This window comes from Lichenostomus cassidix, chromosome 1Aa, assembly GCF_008360975.1.
Source record: "Lichenostomus cassidix isolate B80296 chromosome 1Aa, HeHo_3.0, whole genome shotgun sequence".
Taxonomy (NCBI): domain Eukaryota; kingdom Metazoa; phylum Chordata; class Aves; order Passeriformes; family Meliphagidae; genus Lichenostomus; species Lichenostomus cassidix.
In genome coordinates, this window is record NC_139480.1 from 11,690,071 (window position 1) to 11,713,333 (window position 23,263).

A 23,263-nucleotide genomic window follows, 5' to 3' on the forward strand; every position below is an offset into this window, starting at 1 on the left:
ATGCAGCCAAAAGAAAAAAAACAAAACATGTTTTTCATCAAAAATGAAAATAACAGTGCAATGTTGTACACTTGAACTCTTTGTAATTGTCTGAAAAGTGAAGACTAAAAGGGTTTAAAGTTGATCCATACAACATCTAAATTCACAAATAAGGGAGTTAAAAGGGTAATTTTGAGATAAAGCTGATATAATTAAAAACAGGATTGAGTTTCTTCATAAATTGTTTCATGCTTTCATAAATTGTTTCATACTGTGGGGGTTTTATGCAATAACCTCATCACCTAGGTGAAAATCTGACAGATTTTTTCTCCTGAAAACCAGTATTATAAATAATTTCTGTGCAACAGAAATTTATTTTCTGCAGCAAGTTAATAAACAGCAAACGTGATGTTCAATCGGAAGCTGTTAACAGAGTATACAGTAATTTCTTTCAAAAAATTTAAAATAAATTCAGAAGCTACCAGTCATTCTGCCATTTAACTTAATAGCTTTCCAGAGAATCCAACTAAGTGAGGAGAAATGCAAAGGGCTAAGGACCAAATCAGTAGCCACATTAACCCCCAAGTTCTCCTTTAGGGATGGATTTAGCGAACTACAACTACAAATGCAGCTACTTTAACTGTGCCCTACACAGGTTTTATGTATAACATTGTATTAAAGCATTTCAATTTTATGACACAGTTCACACAGATAAACTACAGTTCAAACACACAGAAAGCCACAGCTAAACCCTTCTAACCATCCAAAATTCAAGGTTAAACTTCAGCTACAGAAACAAACCCAAAGAAACCTACACACACAAGCATGCAAACACTTCCCCTCCCCCCCAGGAAACAGTTTTATGTCTCAGTTAACAACTTTATGTCTCTTCTCATCTTCAATACTGCAGAACTGACTTATTACTTAAAGAAATCCCTTGTTTCTAATCTTCTGTATCATACACATAGCACAGCTAATAGACACTACTCTAAAATCCCACAGTTGTTTGAAACCATTATACGACTTTAGAAAGTAAAATGTATAACCTCTTACCTGAGCATGAAAATTTGACATAGTCGTTGTCTCTATATCTTTCTTTCCCAAAATCTCCATTTTCACTGGTGAATTGGGAAAATTAAACGAAAAGTAGTCTAAAAAGTCAGGTAAATAAGTAGCTGCCCCATGAACAATACCCATTACATAGTAAGCTGCACAGTTTTCATTTTCACTAAAAACCAGACCCACAAACTCTTCTGCAAATCTCTCCATCTCCACAGGAGACAAGTGGGAGAGTTCATTACTGTAGGCATGGATAACTGATGCACCTCCGTTAGGCTGGTGCTCAATATGAATCAGCTGTTTGAACTCCAATGTGTCCAACCTTTTGAGTTTATTTTGAACCCGTGGCTCCTTTAACGAGACAAATGGAAACTCACTGTTCTCTGGTATCTTGGACTCACAGTCCTTCTTGGGATCCATATTTTTCCCACTGAAATCCTTAAGATGATCATCATCTATGATGCCTTTGGTTTCCTGATCCTCAACATCAGAAACCAGTCCTGAGCAGATGGTCTGAATGGATTTGCTGTACATTTTTGGACGCTTCCTCTTCTCGTTCTCTTTATGTTTCTTTTTCTTTTTCTTCTTAACTTTTTTAATCTGTAGCTCTTCTGCATTGGTTTTTGGTTTCTCCTTCCCACCTGTTGAGAGTTAAAAAAATAGATCTCTTAAGGATGTTTGTATACAACATATGTATTTAAAGATTGGGATTCAAATTTGCCAAAACCCTTACCAGGGCACACAGAGACCAAAAGCAAGGCTCACCAGAAGTGAGGACAGTAAGAGACACCTGCCATGGTCACATTATGGCTGATAAATAAGCTGAGACAACAAGGGAAGGACATGACAATAACCCAAGTTTCCCAAGGCTGCTTTCCTGATGAGTCACAGTCCTGGTCACTAGCAGTTACTGTCCCAGAAAGCCCAGAGACATCACAGGACAGCTGTCCAACACTGCCAAACAAGGGGCTCACAAACCATCCATGGATATGAATCCGCAGCAGCAAGCTGTCCACGAGATGCCTCTGCCAGAACCTAACTTGTCTGATGGGCTTTACAAGGACATTCTTTCACAACTAGATAAACTTCGCTGAAGATGTGGGAACATCTAAAGACTGACCCTACACATATTAAAAAATAAAGAAAATTAAAACAAAAGACATTAAAGAAAATGTTCAAACAAACTAGCTTCAAGTTCACATAATATGCACACTGAAGTGAAAACAAACTGTAATGTCCTGAAGGCAGAAATTACTCATTTGGGTATAACATATTCAAGTGATTCCCAAGGTAAATGTTCTCACTTGTTTTAAACAAGTGAGGGGTTTTTTTGCAAGTAATAAAAGTGGTAGCCAAAAAAACTTCCAGTACTACACTGCCCTAAGATCAAGCAGTCAAAATGATTTAGCACATAGTTAAATGAAGTTATTGGGTATGCTTCAGCACAAAATTATATTCACACCTAGCAATTCAAGACCAGCACGCTCCAACACAGAAGCTTAGAAGTTTAAAAATTGTGTATTTCATTGCAAGACTACGTAATCTGAAATCCACAAGAGTTAAGTTTAGCCAGTCTCGACTACTACGCTGCAGTAGGCTATTTTCAGCTTGCCATTCTCAGCCCAAATAACTCACAAGAGTCCTGAAAAAAAAAAAAAAAACCAAAAAAAAAAACCCAAAAAACCACAACTGTTGGTGCATGGGATCACAAATTCTTGCTGATGATTAAGAGGTTGGACATGGAAGACGGAAAGGAAAACAAGCAATTAAGACACTTGTCTCTGAGCCTCCTGAGGTTTGTGACAGCAGCTAAATACCTCTGGGATTCCTGAAGTGGCAGCAGAGTTAGTTATTTCCCTGGATTCTATTTTCTCAGAGAGGGGAAGAAGCGCCCTGAGGTCACTTCACTTCTTACTTAGCCCAAACAAGGAAATGGTCTCTAGGATTTCTTAACCTAATCCACACAGTTAATAACTACAAAGACTTCCTTCACTCAGAATCAGATTTAACATGGCACACTCTCTGAACACAATTTCACTTTTAGTTAACTAAGTTCAACTGCCAAAAGGCAGAGTATCCTGGTGGAACCCTGTCCTTTCTTAGGCTAAATTTAATGTAAACCCAGCATCAAAACTCTGCAACAGGACTGCTTCATCTGGTAGATGAACTATTCACCATTTCTTTGTTAATATCTTCCTTCTGTCACTAGAGTCCTTAAGTCTAGTGGGCATGAAAAGACCAGGAACAGCAGCAACACATGTACAACCAAGTGCCTCAACCTTAGAGGAATCCTGAAAATAGTTAATTGAGGGTGGCAAGGTACCTGAGTGAAATGTCATCACCTGACAAAAATCACCTACTGCTCACATTCAGGGCTATTGTAATGGTGTCATTAAAGCACAGGTTCCATTCAGGGGGAAATAAAAACAAATAAATGGTTTATGACAGTGGGAAGTTATGTATTGCAAGCTTTGAAATCTCAATCCAAATCTCAAAATACAGACCCAGAACATTTTTCCCCCTCCTCCTGACTGCAAGAATACATAACCAGAAAGCATCCACAAATACATAGGTATTTCAAACTCTTAAAAATGCTTCAACTTTTAAGGTACATAAAATTTTCTGCTCAGCTTTAAACACACTGATTTTAATATAAACTGTTTTTACTTCTGAACACAAGATAAAAGGGTTATGCCATTTACATATATATCAAGTATTACAATTCATCATTGCAGACTTTCTCAAATCACACTAAGTTGCAGAAATGATGCACACAATTTGGAACAAAATAAATATTTGCCTGCAGCCTCCCACTTCTGAGTGCAACTCTATCCCACAAAACTTGTTGGATTTCTGTTTACAAAAAAATGGAACTGAGATCAGCTTTAATTCTGAAACACTTGGAAACCAAGAGAGCAACAACCACTGAAAGAACAAAAGGCTGTATAACAAAAAAACCACCAGAAGATCTATGATGGAAGGTAGCAGGGCTCCCTCAACTGCTACTTGCAACTGAAAGACAGAGAAATGCTAAATGTCTATTCTTGGAAGACAAAACATAAATTCCTTCTTCAAGGGTCTCATCTACTGATGCCACTGAAGTTGAAAAAAGCCTTAAAATAAGAAATCAGAAGACAAAAAGGATTCCAAATGGGCTTTTTCCAAAACATTACTAGAATTAAAGACCTTGAAAAAAATTGCATGCCAACATGAGTAAAACTTAGTTCTCTAAAACCATTTCAAGCCAGAATTAGGTAACACAACTTCAAAAAAACTGCTTCGTTGTTTTGAGCCTTTTTCAAATTTACATGAGCTTTTGCTACTGCATACACAAGAAAAATTCTGTCCAAAACTCCATTTCATTTCCCCACTGACAGCAAACAACATACATTCAGAAAATTATTTTTAGATATTTCATACACCATATTGCAAAGAAAATGACGTTTATATTATAAAACTAAATTGTATATTGCAAGACTGAAAAAATGTGAAATTCATAATTATTAGTTCAGCCCTCGAATGGATATGATACAGCTGAGCAGTGTATGAGCTCACTCCCAGATGATCCAAGCCCCCACTCTCCTCTGCCACTGCTCCTGGCACACAGTCCTGCATCACTGCTGCGACTGACTGATGCTCATCTATTGCACAACAACTTAATGGCTCAGCAGAAAACTAGTCACTCTGCTGCTAGATCTGTGAACTGGTTCACAGCACGGTCAGACAGCAACTAGAGCACACAGACCACTGGGAGCAGGACACAAGTGGTACCAGAACCCAGCCCTCCTCAGGGCAGAAAACCACCTGATCTGCTGAGCTACCATGCCCCCCACACCTGCTCCATCCACCCCAGCACTGAACAAAGCTGAGGGGGTTTTTTTGGTTGGTTTATTTTTGCTTTTTTAGGTTTTTTACCGTTAAAAAGTCCCACCACCTCAGCCAACAGTACATTCAGGACACAGGACCAATTTCCTAGCAAACCTTAATGGAAATTTTTGTAACCCAAACACTTGAACTTTTAAGTTTAACAAAGAATTTATAAAATTTGCCATTTAAAGGTAACGTTTTAGTTCATTTAACTGCAATATGGATCAGACTACAATTTCCTCCATCTGTCCTCTTACAATGAGTGTGGGTGGCGCTGTACAGTGCTTGCTCTCCATACTGCTTTGACACCTGCATACACCCAATTATAGAATATTTATGTTCAATTATTTCAGCATACAGACAGTTCTCCTGAAGAATACAAACATGTAATGAAAAACTGACTTCTAGAAGTAAACAGTAGTTCTCAGCAACGCTTGAACAGATAGTGGCAGAAAGAGAAGGAAGCACATTTCTATCCTACGGCTTCTGCTCTGATGAATTTCAAAGATCCACTCTGAAGTAGGAGTTTAAAGCTGCTCAGAAGCTGCAAATACTTCACCAGCAAAAGGAGTCAGCTTGCTGGAATACTGGAATTGCTATCAGCAATGGCCAATAAATACTTTCCTTTTTTTTTTCTTCTGTATTAGCTGTAGAGAGGAGCAGAAACACACTCATTCAGTCACTCCTCTGCTGCCTGTATCAAAATACTTTAATGTAAAATGTGTTGCTTCTTCCAGAAAACCAGTAACACTGCTTTGACACTCAGGTATTGGACACCAAAAAAGAACAGCAGCTAACAGCAGCTTTCCACATCACTCTAGGACAATAATCAAGCTGCCCCAGAGCAGACACACAGAATTTGGTGAAAACATAAATAAGCAACCCAAAAGTTTAAAGATCCCAACACAAAGCTGAGGTATCCAAACTACTTTGTTTTAAGCCAGATTTGGGAACAGCAGTGCAGCACTTGATACAAGCTAACTGCATTCACCTCTTACAGTGGAGGCACACACTCACAACCCTAAACTTTCAAGACAGGTGTTTCAGAGTCTTCACCAGCACACACAATACAGGTGTGTACATACATACATACACACAGGACTATTGGAATCTATTGCACCCATTTGAAGTGCATGGCATCTTTGTTTCTTTGTGTTCTCAGATCCATTTAGACACAACAGGTACTGAACCATCTATATTTTTCCACCACATGATTCAGAAACGTGAGATCGAAGTTAACAATTGTTAACAATTATATTGAAAACATTTTATTTAATGTGACTTAGAGAACTGCTCTAGGACCCCAAGAATAAGAAATAACAGGGACAGGGGGCAGGTAGAAAAACCGTCAGCATCCACATTTACAGAAAGTTTCCCCTTGATCTGATGTTAAAAAGCAGACTGAGCTCCCACTTTACATGAAAAAGCTGAAGAACAGCTTCTGCTTTTATTTGGCTAGCAGTATCTGCACAAGGACAGAGTTACAAAACTTGCACTGTACCTATCATTAAAGAAATTAGAAGAATGGAAGTTATGTTTGCTCTGTTCATGCATGCACATACTCAGCAGTATCAGAACTACTGCCAAACATCTTTTCTTGACATTCTTGACATCTAGGCATGTCAAGCCTTATGTACCACAAATAGAAAAATAATTCTCGCATGCACACATCTATAGGAATGGTAGATCATCCAAGGTAACTCAACCCACTTCATTTTTTGGTGGTGCCACAATATCCCTGTCACTGTGAGTGACATGGGACATACTACTAAGGACTGAGACTCCAAATTGTTTAAATTTTATGCAAATAAGCCAATGCTCTATTATTACAAGATGACACATACTTGTAATTGAAACTGATGCTAGACAGCCTGAACTCTGGTTAATTACAGACACCTTCCAAGTGTAAGTTTTTGCAAGAAGTCAGGCATTCCCTGAAGTATATTTTATGTTGTGTTTCATCCATTTGTTGTGTTTGATTATTTGACCTGAAATTTTAAATAAGCAGAGGCCATGAAGTAAAATACTTTATTCAGTTGTTTCAACCAGAGCAGTTGTTTCTCAACTTTGAGGTCACAGCCAAAAATTATTACAGGGAGACTTTAAACATTTCAAAACAAAAGCCAAAAATTAATAACACTAAATTGTTTGTTTCCCACCATTTTCCAGCTGCCAGCTAGTAGCAGGAAGGCACAGTTCTGACAGCAGCCAGTAATTAAAATCAGTTTTCACTTCCTAACAGTAAGAGAGTCAAGTCACCAAAATTTAACACTTCCGATTTTCATTGATGAACCAGAAGTCTTTTCTTCAAGCTACAGATCCCCAGCTCCAGCAAAAAGCACTTCAAAGCTTTACAGCATTGCTCTCCTCCAGTTGCCACTAGCCCCATCCCATTTGACAGCTGTGTTTTACCCTCTACTCATTTTATTGGTAAAAGTTAGTAACTTGGTGCATAAGAACTGTGACGCAAACTCAGCATCGCAGTCAAATCAGTGTTGTGGGTTGTGTGCTTTGCACACTTATCTCAGTCTTCCTCATTCCCTCAGCTAAAGTTCATTGCATACAAATCCTTGAACATTTTTCCTAAAGATACACAAACAAAAAAATACAGTGGACAGGAAAAAGCATGCAGTATGACTCAGGTTTCATGTTCAACATACTGATTTTATAATTATTCATGCAAAACTCATCTATAAAAAAATTTAAAGGTTCATAATAATGTACAATCAAATGTCATTTCTCCCAAAAGAACAAAAAAAAAAAGCTTTAGAAAACAATTTGTACTTACGTATGTTCATACCAGCAAAATAAAATGCTCATTTTCAGCTCTTTCCAGCATTTTGGCATTCAATAAACCAAGGCATTTAATCTTGCAGAAACACATACTAAGAATTTCTCCTACTGCATTTTTAGCAGTTGCTGTGCTTGGATATAAATAATCAGAAAAACAAGACTGACTTTTTTTTTTCTAAAATGAAAAACAGAAATGGGACTGTTTACAAATAAGGCAGTTACAATTAATCACTTTCCTTTTTGCAAGACCTCCAGTAACTGTGTCATACCACATTGGTGCAAATTTTTTGCATGAAACGCTCAATTTCTAGAAGGTATCTACTTACAAAGCAGATTTTTTTTGAAAACGAGTTTGAATTACTTATAGTTTCTGAATTTTTAACAATATTTGTGTGCCAAGCAGCTTTCGTCTAAAAACTGAGCTCTTCCTTCCACACTGCAGACAGAAAGACATAGAGGCAATTCTATAGCCTTATCTACTGAGAATACATCTTCAAATGCAAAAGGATGACAAAAAACCCTTTTCATTCTACGTTCATAAGAAAAGCCATCAGGCTCTCTGAAAAAGCCTCATTTCCTTTAGCAGCCTTAAGAACAGCAGAAACACCCTTTCTAAGAATCGCCCTTCAACATGGGCAAGTTTTATCACTGCTTTCAACAGAACGCCAACCCAAGTTTAGGCAGATGAACAGCTCACAACCCTGAGCCTCCTAGTATAAATAAACTCTTCCACATTCAGCTTAGAGAACCAAAATTAGGCTTATGCACCAGTTCTCCCTCAAAAGGCATCAGTCCCTCAGCACTGACCTCTTCCATAACTAGTCACCTCTGACCTCAGCCAGCCAATTTAGCTGTCTGAAGTCACGTAGGCTGTTACCTCCACTCCCTCAACCAAAGTCAGTCACAAACAGATGGTCAGAGCAACATCTTACAATAAAATATAGATCAAATACCTAAAAGAAGGAAGTAAGCTGTCTTTAAGCTGTACTATTGGTCTCTAAACACACACACACTAAAATTAGAAAAAACAAACAACCACAAAAACAAAAACCCAAAGAAATGGAAGGCAGACTCATTCCAAAACTTTGTTCCAAAGCTCATGCAGTAAATCCTGAGCTCAAAACAATAGGGCTTGAAGCTTAACTTTTGTCACACAGGAAGAAGACACCCTTAGATAAAGAGCTAATATTGAAAAGGTCACAGAGACACTGAGCACTGATACATCCATGAAGCTGCATCATAAAGCACTTCTGCCTCTGCTCTCTCTTGTCCAGGATGCAAAGTTAGATCAGCAGGACAGCTCAGGAAATGTTAAACAAACCTCACAGCACATACAAGCACAGCCAGTCTGATTTTGAAGGCCCACAGAAGTCACCAAGCTGCTGCTCCAAACAGGATACAAACCCCGCAGAGATGATCTGTCTACTCTAAATACTGTCTGCTTTCCTGACTCACTCCCTTCTTTCCCTGAAATAGGAGTCAATTTTGCACGATACTGACAAACCAAACATAGCCCCACAAAACACTTAACTGCCAACACCTTCAAGAAAACCTAAAACATACTTGAGTGATAACAAATCAAGTGAAATAGGGGTAATGCATATAATGCACTTGCAGCACTACTCACTGCAAAAATAACCTATCCTGCTTCTCAGCAGAGGTGTTCTAAGAGTCCCTAGGCATACAAACTTTTACAGCAACCTGAAAATAAAGCACCATGTTATGCTCAACAGCCCAATTAGGTATCATTTATTTACCTCATCTGCTGAATGGCAACAGAAACAGAATCCAGTGTGCAAAAAGGCTGTCACTCAAACAAAGCCTAAAGAACCCACTGCTCTGGCAGTTAAGTGCTGCCCAGTATCTCAACCACCAACTTCCTTCCACGCCCAGCAAAGACAAGTCACACCTGTCCTTTTCACAGGAAGTCACCAGCTTACACAATCCTCATGGTTCAAGGCAATACCCTGAGATATGATCAAACACAGGTTTTAAGATGTCATTGTTGTTAATACAGTTACTTGTGTGTAGAGTATAATAAATGATGTAATTATGAGGTTCTGTGCCTCTGACCTCAAACGAACACTTTGAACTTCAAGTTTTGATTTGAGGGTTTCAGTTTCTGGTTTGTAAATTAAATCCTACAGCAGACAAGGTAACAGAAAAACGTATCAGGAATTTGTTCCTAACTTCAAAAGCAGAGTCTGAAAATAACAGATTAAAAAAGTATTTGGTCTACTCAAATAAACAACACCCTCACAGAAAATCTGACACATCATGATCTAAATGAAGAGTGAGACGGTTCAAGTACTGGCCTAACTGCTGTGCTCAAAGGGTTGAGAGCCACAGCACCAAATCCAGCTGGAAACAGTCACTACTGGAGTCACGCAGACCTTGATATCTTGTGTCAGTATTGCTCAGCACTGCCATTAATGGAATCATGGGACACAACACAGCCTCAGCAAGCTGCAGCTGATCCAGAACGGAAGGAGGATTTTATGAGCCACAGAGTTACACTGCCGGTGAGAGGGATCTCGAGAGGCTGTAGAAATGGGCCAACCTGGGGCACTCGAAGTTAACAGAGGAGTGGGCAAAACCCTGCACCTGGAAGGAACAAAACCATGAAGCACAGGTTGATGACCTTCTTCACTCCCTTTCATCAGGTTTTTATACTCACACTGATGAGATCCCCCTTGAACCTTGTCTTATCCAATCCTACCACTCCCAGCAGTCTCTGCCTTTCTTTACAGATTATATAACAGACACACAGTTTGTGTTGAAATGGACCTTTAAAGACCATTTAGTAAAACCTGCTGCAATAAGCTAGAACATCTTCAATTAGATCTGGTTGCTCAGACCCTAGTCCTTGACCTGACCTTGACTGCTGCCAGGGATGGGCTATCCATCACCTCTCTGGGCAACCTGTTCCAGTCTCCTACCACCATCACTGTAAAAAAATCTTCCATGTATATAACCTGAATGTAGTTGCCCAGAGAGACTGTTTCCTCCACCCTTGGAGATAGAGTCTGACAGTCCTGGGCAATCTGCTCTAGTTGATCACACTCGGAGCAGTTGGACTAGGTCCCTTCCCACCTCAATTACTGTACAATTCCAAGATTCAGTGGATGTACAAACCACGTGAGAACATGACCTTAACTACGTTCCATTACAGAAAATAAAGTGAAGAAATTAGCCAAAATTAAGACTGCATGTTGCATGCAACTGCTTAGTATTTTACCAAGTTCCTGAAGTACAACTCCTTAATCACTCCATCTTAATTAATGTTAGACATAAAATGTAATGTGCATTCATTTTCCTCTCCACAATATATAAAATAAAAACCTACACCTTGTCAGCAGTTCTTGAAGAATCACTCATATTGTTCCTTGAAGCACTGATCTTTCCTATTACTACTACTGTATATGCAACAATGTGATAGTTTCAATTTCCAGTACCTAGCACAGCTGACAAAAAAATTAACATCTATAATTACATTTTAATTTGCAACTCTTGTACCAACTAACCAGGAAAAATTGCGTAAGTTAAATGAAAAACATAATATTAAAAACACAGTATCCAATTACAAATACTTTTGGCACTCAAATGAAAAAACTATTACATCATCTGAACCTACCTTTCTGCAGTAATTTGATCTCTCCATTTTCTTTCTTGATTTCATTCATTATTTTGTGCTTCTTCTTTTCTTTTTGCTTCTTTTCCCTTTCTTTAACTTTGTCTTTGATTTGAGCTGAAATGAAAATATTTCACAATTAAGCAAGAACAGAAAACTAATTGTCACATACATGTTTCACACTACTTTTATGCAAGCTCTATTAAGAGGATAGAGAGGAGGAGTTACAAGGAAATCCCAGTACTTACAATATGAAAAGCTAATATTTATCTGTTGTGTAATCCAACATAAGCTTCTTTAACTCAGTGAAGTTTTGTTTCTGTTATGTTGTAGCTGTATGCAACAACCCAGCAAGTTAACTGTATAGTAATTTTTGCTTACTCCTATATCTTCTGCTCTTATACTACATCTGCAGTCAGCTTATTTCTTGAATTGAAATTGCATGCATTATGTAAGAATTGGGGAAAAAAAAGAGTACAGTTTGCATTTTCTTGGGTGCACATCTACACTGAAAACCTCATATCTACACATACTCTAAACTTAAAGTCTTTTGCAAGTACCTTGGAAAGACTGAAAATCTTTTATATGACATTCACAGGTTAATGCATTAATAGCAGTCACATACAATTAATAAAAACATGAAATGTGCTGTATTCACACAGCAGATTTAATTCACTGGTGCTTCCCCTGGTTACCTACAATCAGCAACAGCTTACCTGAGCAGTCTCATTATTCAGCTACTTTCTTGTCAAGTCACTCCAGGTTTTTAAATCCCTAACATAGAAAAGAAGAGCCTCTAGGCATGCTTTCTGCATGTAAAATACTAGACCTAGAGGAATTCATAATTTCAAGCAGTCATCTTTTCAAGCCAAGTTGAGATTCACTTATGAGGCCAAGCATTTAGAGAAGTCAGATTTTACTAGGCTTATATGCACTGCAGCCAGCACTTCATGCCTAGTTTCCTGGCCTGAAGCCAGTACCTGCTCCAAGAGTTTACTGGGCTTTTTAACCTCCACAGGGAAAGAGGAAATCTGATTTCAAGCTTCTACATAATGTTATGCTTCAGTAATACAGCTGAGAGACAGCCCTGATGTTTTATTCATGGTACTTGCATTATAAACCCCAAGTGGAAGCAAAGAAATCCAATTACTCTTCCTTAAGCATTCACATAAAATAAAAGCAGCAAGTATGTTCACTATTAACAAATCAGAAATATTTCAGAACCAAACCAAAGAAAGCCCTCAATTCTGAAAGGCAATGCAGAGTGACTCCTAACCAAACCACTCACAAAGCATGCTTATAAAGGTGCAAAGGGACCAGAGTAACCCACACAAATGAATGTTCCAACAATGATTCCACAGCATTCATATCTTTCCTCTTAGGAGCTTCTAGTAAGGATACAGAACTTAAACCCTCGCAATTGTTAGCGTGAAGCAAAGAATGTATTTTAGGGAGAGTCTTAAGAAAATAAATCAAAAACCAAAAGAGATGGCAACTGAAATATGTTGTTGTCTATCCACAGATCATGATAAGCAGCAGGGAGAGAACAGAAACTATAGTGGCACAAATATAATAAGGTAGCTGCACCTAAAGCAGTCTGGATGTCTTAGTTCTAAGTGACTGCAACAGTAATGTCCAAGAACAGCCTCCCTCTAATGCCTCCGTGGGAAGGGATGGATGACAAAGCAGATTTATGTGTACAGCAGACCATGGAAACCAAACAAGCTTTCCTAAGCAACACAAACCTTTCTAGGAATAGGTTAAACAGATATAAATCTTCCTCTCCAACCTGTTTCTCCACCAAAAGGAATCTCTAATTTGCAAATCCCCTGCCCCTTGAGTATGAAATTGGGTACACTGTACAACAGGAGTTAATGTAACACTGAAAGCAGACACTCAGCTAGCAGGCAGTAACACCAGGCTTGATTTATAACCTGTGCTGAATGTTCAACTCAGCCACAATTACAATTATCATGGGAAGACCTAGATTTTATCTCAACATTTTTATATGGTTAAGAGGTACACTTGACTTCTGCTATCACTTATGAATCAAAGAAAGACTGAAGAGCATATACAAATGTTGAGTCTTGCTCAAAGAGGACAAAAGAAAGACTGAGAGAATCCTTTACTGCCAGCTCATGAAAAGCATCCCAGGCCAATGAATCTTTCAGCTTTGTCAGAAGCAACACATAAGGACAGGGAACCTTTTAAAAAGCCTCTAGTTTATTTTCACATCTACAAAGCAATTAAGAGTCAATGGTGAAACCTTCCCAACAAAAGAAACAATGAATGTGTTCTGTAACGACCTCCAGCAACAGCCACAAGCAAATCGTACCTTAAGTGATTATAAATACACTGTAAATGCAGCTGAGGGAAGTTTGAAGTAAATTTTCCCTTTCAATAATCACAGTATTGTAACAAAACCAGTGTAGAGCCTGAGGCAAGTAAAAAACAGTTGAGAATCTCAATTTGAATGTACAGATTCTCAGGCTTCCTCCCTCAAAGCTCACAGAACAGACAAGCAATAGCTAGTCGTTCACCTTAAAAAAAATGCACAAATATTGAATTTTTTTTTAAAAAAAAATCTTTGCACATTAAAAAAAAATCCATGTCGAAATGAGAGTTATTCCACAGACTAACACTTGAGCTTCTCAGTTCAAATGTCTTGAATTTATGAGTATTAATAAGTGTTTTGTAGTCTGGCTTGCAGAACTCAAACACAACTCTCAAACAAAATTTTGCAGATTATACTCCTCCGGGACATCCAGAAACATGAAGATTGTTCACAAAAATCCTGCTTTAAAATGAAAAGCTCCATCATTAAGCAATTTACAACCTATATGTCATAGAATAAACATGCAGTGACACTGGCAAGGGAAAACAAGAAAAACTTGTTCCGTTTAAGTTATGAAAACCTGGAATGCTCTTGTACAGCTTTTTTGAAGTTCACCAGTAGAAGCTACTACTGGTCTCCATTTCATTTGTAGGGCAACGGGATCACAAAGCAGTAAAAGGTAGAAAGATGTTTATTATAAGCTTTCTATGTCCACAGAATAATCTGCAGTTAGCTTCCACCAAGACTCCTCCTGACAAATAAAACAGAGAAATAAAAAAAGCTTTTGGAGCTGCTGAGGGAACAGGATTAAATGAGCCTCCACAGAAATAATGCAGCCCAAATACACAGCCTTCCTAGGCCTTTACATACCTCTAAAGACACTAAAACTAAAAGCCAACCATTTGAAATAATTGCAAAGGCTTCCTATGGGGTCACAGACTCCCTTGGACACCCACCTGCTCTAGTGTGAGGTCCTCCATGGGTTGCAGGTGGATCTCTGCTTCACCATGGACCTCCCTGGGCTCCAGGGGCACAGCTGCCTCACCATGGGCTGCACAGGAATCTGTTCTGGCACCTGGAGCAGCTCCTGCCCCTCCTTCTGCACTGACCTTGGTGTCTGCAGAGCTGTTTCTCTCAAGTATTCTCACTTACCTCCCCAGCTGTAATTGCTCCTGTGCCATATTTTTTTTCCCTTCTTACAATATATAATCCCCAGAGATGCTACCACCGTCATTGCAACTTCTCACAGAAGCCACCCCTGTATCTCCCCCGCTACCAAAACCTTGCCATGCAAACCCAATCCAACTCTACTAAATAAACCAGTGTACACTTTTTTTAAATACAGAACTTTGTAGGTATAAGTACCCCTGTTTAGAGAAAACACAACACCCAAGGAATTAAGAGATTTCTACATGTCTTGCTCGAGTTCACAGTAAAGAGTGTCACCACGAAGTCCATAATTCTTTGCTCGGCATGTCACAGAAACAGCACACCCACAGATGAAAGAAACGCTGCAACAGCAGTATATTAAAAGAAGTCCTACATACCGACAGGAAGAATTTTATTATGATATGTTCCATCTCACCTTTCTAAAGGGCATCTGAGAAATATTTCCACTTTACGAAGACTCTACACAATGAACTGAATTAATTAATCATTATATACATACTTCCTCCTCAAATTCCAAAGCTACTTTTTCTGGATGTTAGGTTAAGTGCATAAATAAAATAAATGGATACACACTCTATTTATACATTAAATAGTCATTTACAACTAAAGGCTACAGGAAAAGTTCTTTGTTTCCCAACTCAGCAGGTACCCTCTCATAATGACTGCCATGATTTCTCAACCAGTAAATACAGGAACACAAATTCACAGATCACACCATCCTGATTTCAGAAATTTAATCAGACCTTTGCCTCTACTGGAAGCTTTCTCCAGACAGAAAGGTAAACCAACAGCATAGAGAATGAGTCAAGTGGGAAGTTCTATTTAGTGGATGGACTACATGCAACATGGTGGTTGTCACTTGGGAAATTTGCACCTTGAAGCCCAGGCAGCAGCTCAAACAAGCAAGTCCATTTCAGCACTGCAAGAGGAGAGCTGTACAACCCTGTCAGATGCCAAAAGCTGCAGCTGCTTTGCATCAGTTTTCCAGATGGTAACTCACATTAGTAGTCAGTCATAGATTATGTTCAAAGTATTCTCTCTCTCTCTCCTCTGTTTGATTTAAGGGCTGTCACTGCACATGAGGCAAAATATTTACAGATTACTGCTAAGGGACACCATCAATATGGATCACACCACCAGCAGTGTAACTGAAAGGAAGAAGGGATCAGTCACCATCCCTTCCATCAGCACTCTCCTCACTTTAAACAAACACCCATAAAAATGAAACCTCAAGAAGTCATGTTTAACTGGTTATGCAAATACATGAAGTACATTTAACACCACCATGTTAACAGCATTGACACCTGCACTTACTAAGTCCTACAATGTACCTTGGAGAGTAGGTTTCCCAACTTCATGAACATGGAAAAATCCATACAGTATTTCCAAAACAAAAAAATCCTAAAAAAAAAGCTTTCATATTTCTTTAAGTAATTAAAGTTTAAAAGCCAAGATATGACTAAAGAAATCCCCTTATCAGGCAAGAAGACTTCCCCAAGCTCTTCAGTCATTGGAAAGAAAGACAGATCCCTTTCAGAATTAAAACACTTCCAAAAAATTGAAATATAATCTTTACAGTTCTCAGTTTCTTTAAGCATCACACTTCTAAGGAGACCTTCTATATGCAGAACTGAATGAGCCAAGTTTAAGCTCAAGCACTGGGGAATTGCATCAGAAATCAGTAACAGAGAATGCGACAGCTGCAAACATGGCCTCTACAAGAGGTTTCAGATCAAATGTTTCAGCCTCCCGATCCTGTATCGACTAACAAAAATTATTTGGTATACTAAAATCAGAGTAAGTTTCTGCTGTGTAAATTACACACAAAGCTGGATTCTGGGATACAGGAGGGGCATGGTTTTCCAGCTTAGAAAGATTTTGTTCTGCCTAGCAAAGCTTCAGGTTATCTTATCAAAAAGGGGTCAGGATCCCTCAAGAAAAAGATGCATTGCTCCAAATTTACCCCAACATCACATACTTACATTAATGTAACTACCAGCTCTGAAAACTGAACTGCATGTAAACCTCAAACTTCAAAAGAAATTTGAGAAATCCCTCTTCCTCCTGAATACCACACTTAAAAAACCCTGAACACTTTCTAGACATTGCTGCTTAGAGTAGAGATCTAAATAGAAATATATGAAAGAATTCAGAAAAGAGTGATCAAGAGGCCTCATAAGCATGAAAATGACTCCTGAATTTAAACAGTTCAGCAGAGAGGAGGGGGAAGTGAGTCAAGCCACACAGTACGAGGAGGAGGGAAAAAAAAAAAAAGGAAATAGAAGTTATCAGAAGGAGGAAATGTTTACCAGAAGAAAAGACAACTAAGAAACAAGATGAATGGCCCCAGTTCAAAAGAAGGGAAAAAGAAGATCCAAAACTTTCTCCAATATACTTTGGTAACCGAGACTATGAAATGAGCATTCCAGTGGATGCAAACCAAATATTAAGACTGAAAAGTGTAACTTCTTGAAAGCTAAAATCCCAGAAGGGTCACACAATACAAGGCAACAGTTACCAGAAGAATCACTGCTAAATGCTCACCTGAAATCTAATCTTATCCCTTCTTCAAAGACAGCAGGAGAAAGAAGGGGGTTGGAGGCAAAGGAGGGAGAGTTAAAAAAAAAAATAGACTAATATTAAAAACAAGAGCTACAGCACCATATTCAGCTTTCCTGCTCATCTGGGGAATCCCCATCTGCAAGTTAAAAGATGTCAGCCTCATTTTGCAAATGCTTGCACACTGAGGCAATCTTATCAGCAAATGGATCATTGAAGAAAAAAAAAGGGGGGAGGAAAAGGGAAGTTGTAGAGAGAAATGGCAAGAAAACCAGAAAAGATGGATCAGGCCACTGGATTACACCTTACAGCAAGTACAGGCACCAAAACCAAAAGCTCAGACAGGCATCCTCTAACGAAGTAGGGAGTGGCTGAGCTGAGCTTTGTACTGTTATGAAAACAATTTCAGCTATGAGCTGCTAGAGCAGAAAATCAGTTAACTGACTAACTGAATCAGCAGAGTCATAGCCTGGACAGCAATCACTTCTGTCAGATTGACACCGTGTTTTAAAAACAAAAACATTGCACAACTTTAGTTCCACTATCAGAATGTACTTGACAAGTGAAATTTAAGCTCATTTTAAACAGCCTAAACCTCGTTATCTGCAGGATAAATCATGCATCCGGCAAAAGGTTCTTTCAGGTTCTCTGTATGGTAGATCATCACAGAAGGGTTCACTGAACTCCATTCACTTAATGGAATCACAAGCTGTAAGTGCTGATTATGACTCTGCAACTTCAAGCTCTTTGCAATTAATTAAAAGACCAGAGAAGTCTTTAAACAAAGACTTGAATAAAATATAAAAATTTTTGAAAAGCTTTGAGTACATCATCCATCTTGGCTACTACCAAGCTTAACATCTTCCCATCACTTAAAGAAGGGTGCTTCAGAACTAGGCTGTCTTACCTCATAATCAGTACTGCAAGTGAAGGACAACATCAGCTCCTATCATCAGCTTTCTGAATGCAAGATGAAAAACCTCACAATTTCCTCCTCAGTGTCACTACCCCTTATCATCATCACAGTAATTAAACTAAAATTAATAAAAGGCAATCAGTACTACTCTCAAGGCCAGATCTCACATTCATTCACTCCAGATCACTGCACACTCTGATTCCCTGCATTATCTTGTCTATACCACAGTCACACCATCACACAAGACAAATTTTGCCATTCTTCTCCTGATTCCCCAAGCTTTGTTCCTCATTTTCTCCAGTACTGAGATCTGTGCAGGCTCTCTTCTCCTCACACCCTATGAGCTTTGTGTAGCAGAGCATCCAGTTCACTGACCAGAAACACGACTCCTCCCCGTTCACAGGCACTGGCACCCTTATCAGGTACAAAGCCTTATCAGTACAAAGCCAACTGGGAATTCCACTCCATCCCATGTACCCACCTGCAATGCATCTCCATTTTGGCTGCAAAGAGGAGGATGGACTTTTTCCACTCTCAGAGCCTCAAAACAACCAAGGAACTCTCATCCATTCCACCTGCTCATCTCTTGGTATTTCTGCCCCTAAACCTCTAGTCTCCCTATTGGCACAATTTTCCTTCTGGCAGGTGCAACACTGGTATGTATATGAGTTCTGAATGCTATGACAGAAGAAGGAGCAATACCACCAATTCCACATTGCTGCTCCTTTTCCAGTGCACCAAAAGCAAAAAGGTTGTCTAAATGCAGACTCCAGAACAAGAGGCTGCACTTGCCTGCATGAGGTTGCTTTTCAGAGTGCACAGATAACAGCTTCTATAGACTCACCTCACTACACCTAAAGGAGCATATTTTATTTCTACCTCCCCACCCCTCATATATTCTGTGAGTGCAAGCCTTTCAGCTTTTTATAACTACCCCAAATCCTCTAAATTCACTGATGCCCTATCTGCAGGCTGCCTCAAATTTTAATTCTCCTTCTAACCAACCTTCCTCTAACCTTCCTGGCCTTTTCTACAGCACCTAAGCACAATACCTAATGCCCCAAAACAACATCAAAATCACTTCCATACTGCTTTTGCCTGCTATTTTCCTTTCACGTCAGTATTTCAAACTCATTCCACGTTCACTCATTACATGCTGCAACCACAGTCCCTCTGGTATCTTTTTCCAGTCTGTGCCACAGCTTCCGCACTCCCAATGCACAAGTCCTGACTATTCCACCCACCCACCTTAGTGTAATTCTTAGCTTTCCTCTGTACTTAGGATTCTACATGCCTGCCCCCCAGCCATTCTTTTCTCCCTGCATCATAACTGCATTTTTCCCTTTCCTTTCTGCAAAGTAAATTATTCACAGGATTAACAGCACAAACCTGTTCTTTAATCTACAGTCAAATACTGAACCACTTTTGAAAGGCTGGTGGCTCTCAGCAGAAGACTCAGTGAATCCTTCACTTTCTCACAGCCTTCTCTGCAAAAATACACAGTTTAATTAAAATAAAGTTCTTCTTTTATATAGGAAATTATGCCATAAAATTTTAGCTTTAGAAACTACTTCCTCTAAACCTAAATCTGTAGACTCAGATGCCAAACAGGCATCATTTACGTCTGAAAATTTATTTGTTTCCTGTATATAAGTTTTCAATGAATAAATGTAAGTCAAAAAGATCTGTTCTGAGCATCCAGCAACTAAAAAAAAAAATAAAGAATTTGTGCCCGTGAGCATATAAGCTCTGATAAAAGTATCTTGTCCAGATACAAGGTGCAGAATCTCCTCTTTAAAGACAAATCACATCAATTATTCAGTTAACACTACCAGTGTCAATTTCTTTCACCAATGTGAAATAATATTTCACCTTGTTATTACAATATTGTTCCAAGATTAACATGGCTCTTTAACACTGGTAGGACACTACAGCAATATGAACAAATACGGTTATTAATTACATAGCTTTGCTAGAAGGATATTGGGTGAGCTTCTTAGCAGCCATCCTTGAAGACAAGAAGTCTTCACCAACATCAAATGGGTACTGAGCATCCTTTCTGAAGACTTTCCAAGTCAACTTTTGGACAGGAATAAAGGGGGAAAAAAAGCCCCAAAATGGAACACTTGAAAGCACTGAAATTACATACTTAAAACCCACTTGTACACCACCAATCAAGATCGAAGTAAATAAAAAAACCCTCAGTGCTAAGTGAATCAGAGACTAAGATACTCATGGAAATTAGTGGAAAATGCAGTAAGACAGCCAGACAACATAATCAATAGACAAAAAGGCATATTGATATTTTTCTACAAGCTTGGCTGATCCTATAATTACAGGTATAGGCCACAATCAAAGTAACCTAAATTTACACAACAGGTATAATTTATCTTTCCTTTAAAAGAAAGGAAACTTGATTAAACTAGGTAATGGAATGCATGTTTCAAATTCCTCATATTTCAACGTAAATATAAAAGCATCAACATCTGGTTTAAGGTCACTAGAGACTGGGAAAGGACACACTGGAAATAAAAGCATGTATTCTTGTACCATCTTCATATATTCATGTATTATCTTTAACTTCCCAAGATTTACTGTTGATCACAGCAGGAATCCAAGCAACTCTCGCCTGACGTCTTGTCCTACCTCGTATGGCCATTTTTTCCAGCCCCACTAATGAACTAACCCAGCACTCCTCCCCTTATCCTGAAGGCCTCGAGCATTCCTTGGGAGATGTGATCTTCAAGGAATAAAGAAAGCCTGAAGCAGCAACTACATGACACCTAAAGGAGCATATTTCAAAACTCTAAGTATCTAAATTTAAACTGCATGCTTTCTAGTAGTCAATGACTTAGCCTGTAAAAAATTAATAGCCTAACAAACGAGCTCGTTCACGATTTAATTTTTAAATTAGGGTGATTTTTTGCAACGCGTTCTCCGTTTTTCCCCAATTCAGTTCTGTTCGCACATTTCTAATAAATTACTCGGCATCCTCATTTCCCTAATAGGTAAGAAAACCTAAGGCCTCTGGCAGCTTCTGGCTGACGCCATCGCTTAATTCCACACCCCCTTTTTTGACAGGATTGACGGCGGACTGAGCCGCCGCTGCCTTTCCGCACGAACTTACACAACGGCAGCGGTGTGAGCGGGTCCAGCACTGCCCGCAGCCCCATCCAGCACTGCCCGCAGCCCCGGCCCAGCACTGCCCGCAGCCCCGGCCCAGCACTGCCCGCAGCCCCGGCCCAGCACTGCCCGCAGCCCGGCCCGCTCACAGCCACCTCCCGCTGCCGCCGGCCAGCCCCACCGAGCCGCTGCTGCCCTCACAGCCTCCCTGCCCGCCCCGCTGCCGGCGCTGCCCCGCCGCTCACCTTTCGGGAACAGCAGCTTCACCTCCCCGTTCTCCTCCCGGCTCAGGGCCCCGCCGCCATCTCCCGCCGCCGCCACCACGGGCAGCGCCCCGTGCTTCCTCCTCTCCTTGTCCCGCTTTTCCTTGGGTCTCTTGGGCTTGGCGCTGCCGCCGCCGCCTCCCGCCTCGGCCGCCAGCGCCAGGCGGTGCCGGTGGTGGCGGTGCTGGTGCTGCGGGTGGGACGAGGAGGGGGAGGCGGACGGCGGCAGCAGCACCGCGGGCGGCAGCAGCTTCCGGGACAGCGGGGAAGGGAACGCGAAGCCCCCCGCGCCCGCCGAGGGGCCCGAGGGCAGCGCGGCGAAGCCCCACGTCGCGGGGCCGCTGTAGCTCGGCACGACCGCGGGCAGCGGCTGCTTGGCGCTCCCGCCACCGCCGCTCCCTTCACCGTTGACGCGCTTAGCGCCCTTCAGGCTCCGCTCCTCGGCTCCCTTCACCTTCTTGGCGGCCGGCTGGGATCCGCGGGAACCCTTCGCGTCCGGGACCGCCCTGGCGCCGAGCGGCTCCTGCTCAGAAGGCGCCGCGCCACGACCGGGACTGGGCGGCTCCGCCATCTTGGGCTCCGGCGTCTATTTACTCTCGGCTCGCCCCAACCGACAGCGCCGGCGGGCGGGGCAGCGCCCTGGCCTCGCCCAATGGGCAGGGGAGGCGCCGGACAGACAGCGAGGGCGGCCAATGGCAGGGCGGGGAGGGGGGCGGGCGCTCAGGGGATTGGGGGCGGTGGCTCGGCTGAGTGCGCAGGGCGCGCGGGGGCGGCAGAGGGGACGGGAGCGGGGACGGCCTGAGGGGAGCGCGGCGGGGACCGGAGCGGGGGAGAGGCGGCGCTCCTGAGAAAGGCGTTTGTTTGGGAATAAGGAAGGTTTGGATTAATGCCCAACATGGGGGTTTCGTTAACGCCTCAGGTTTTGGGCTTCCCCGCTCTGGGGGCGGCTGACGGGATCCCGGCAGCCCCGCGGGCTGTTCCTGGGAAAGGCGTTTGTTTAAGAATAAGGAAGGTCTGGATAGCGCTGTTCCTGGTGGATGTATCCCCCGGAGGCGATGCACCGGTCCCTCGGCGTGTCCCGGGGCCGGGGCCGTTGTTCGATTCTGTAAAGGGCTGAATCCGAATTTTTCACGCTCTCCCGCATCGTCGGAGGCAGTCCGATAAAGCCGGGAAGCTCTGGAGAGCCTGATGGGAGGAAGGCAGAGGCTGCGGAGGCCAGCGGCTGTGCGAGGTGCAGCCGGGTGTCTGTCACCAGCGGGATCATGGGCCGCCGTGCCTCAGGAAAGGGATTTGAGCTCAGTGTCCCAAATAAGAGCCCCCCAGCCGTGCCTTTGGCGTCTAAAGCTGCCATAGCTGCTGTTCAGGAGCAGACAGAAATTCCCCCAAGTCCTGCTGTCAGCAGGAAGCGTCGGGGAAATGAGGAGAAGTTTCCTGGATCGTTAGCGTTGCCGGGCTCCTGCTCTGGTCACTCACACCTGAGCTCTCCTGGTTGCTGCGGGAAGAACAGAGTCGCTGTCACATTAAACTGAACCTGGCAGATGGCAGCCAGATCAGATTGCTCTGAGTTG

General features: G+C 41.3%; 1 protein-coding gene across 2 annotated transcripts in view; it reads right to left on the bottom strand.

Annotated features, from left to right (window-relative positions):
- Positions 1-22,311, bottom strand: part of RSBN1L (round spermatid basic protein 1 like) — a 46,241-nt gene extending 23,930 nt beyond the window's left edge. The window contains exons 1-4 of one of the 2 annotated variants that reach the window (XM_085039827.1): positions 21,678-22,311; positions 11,333-11,446; positions 1,416-1,679; positions 1,033-1,097 (exon numbers count right to left, since the gene is read on the bottom strand). In XM_085039827.1, coding sequence (XP_084895953.1) covers positions 1,033-1,097; positions 1,416-1,679; positions 11,333-11,446; positions 21,678-22,266 — 1,032 coding nt within the window. In that variant the 5' untranslated portion in view covers positions 22,267-22,311. Of the gene's footprint in view, positions 1-1,032; positions 1,680-11,332; positions 11,447-21,677 lie in introns of both variants that reach the window. The other variant, XM_085083700.1, reaches the window with a different exon arrangement.
- Between the last annotated feature and the right edge of the window lie 952 nt (positions 22,312-23,263).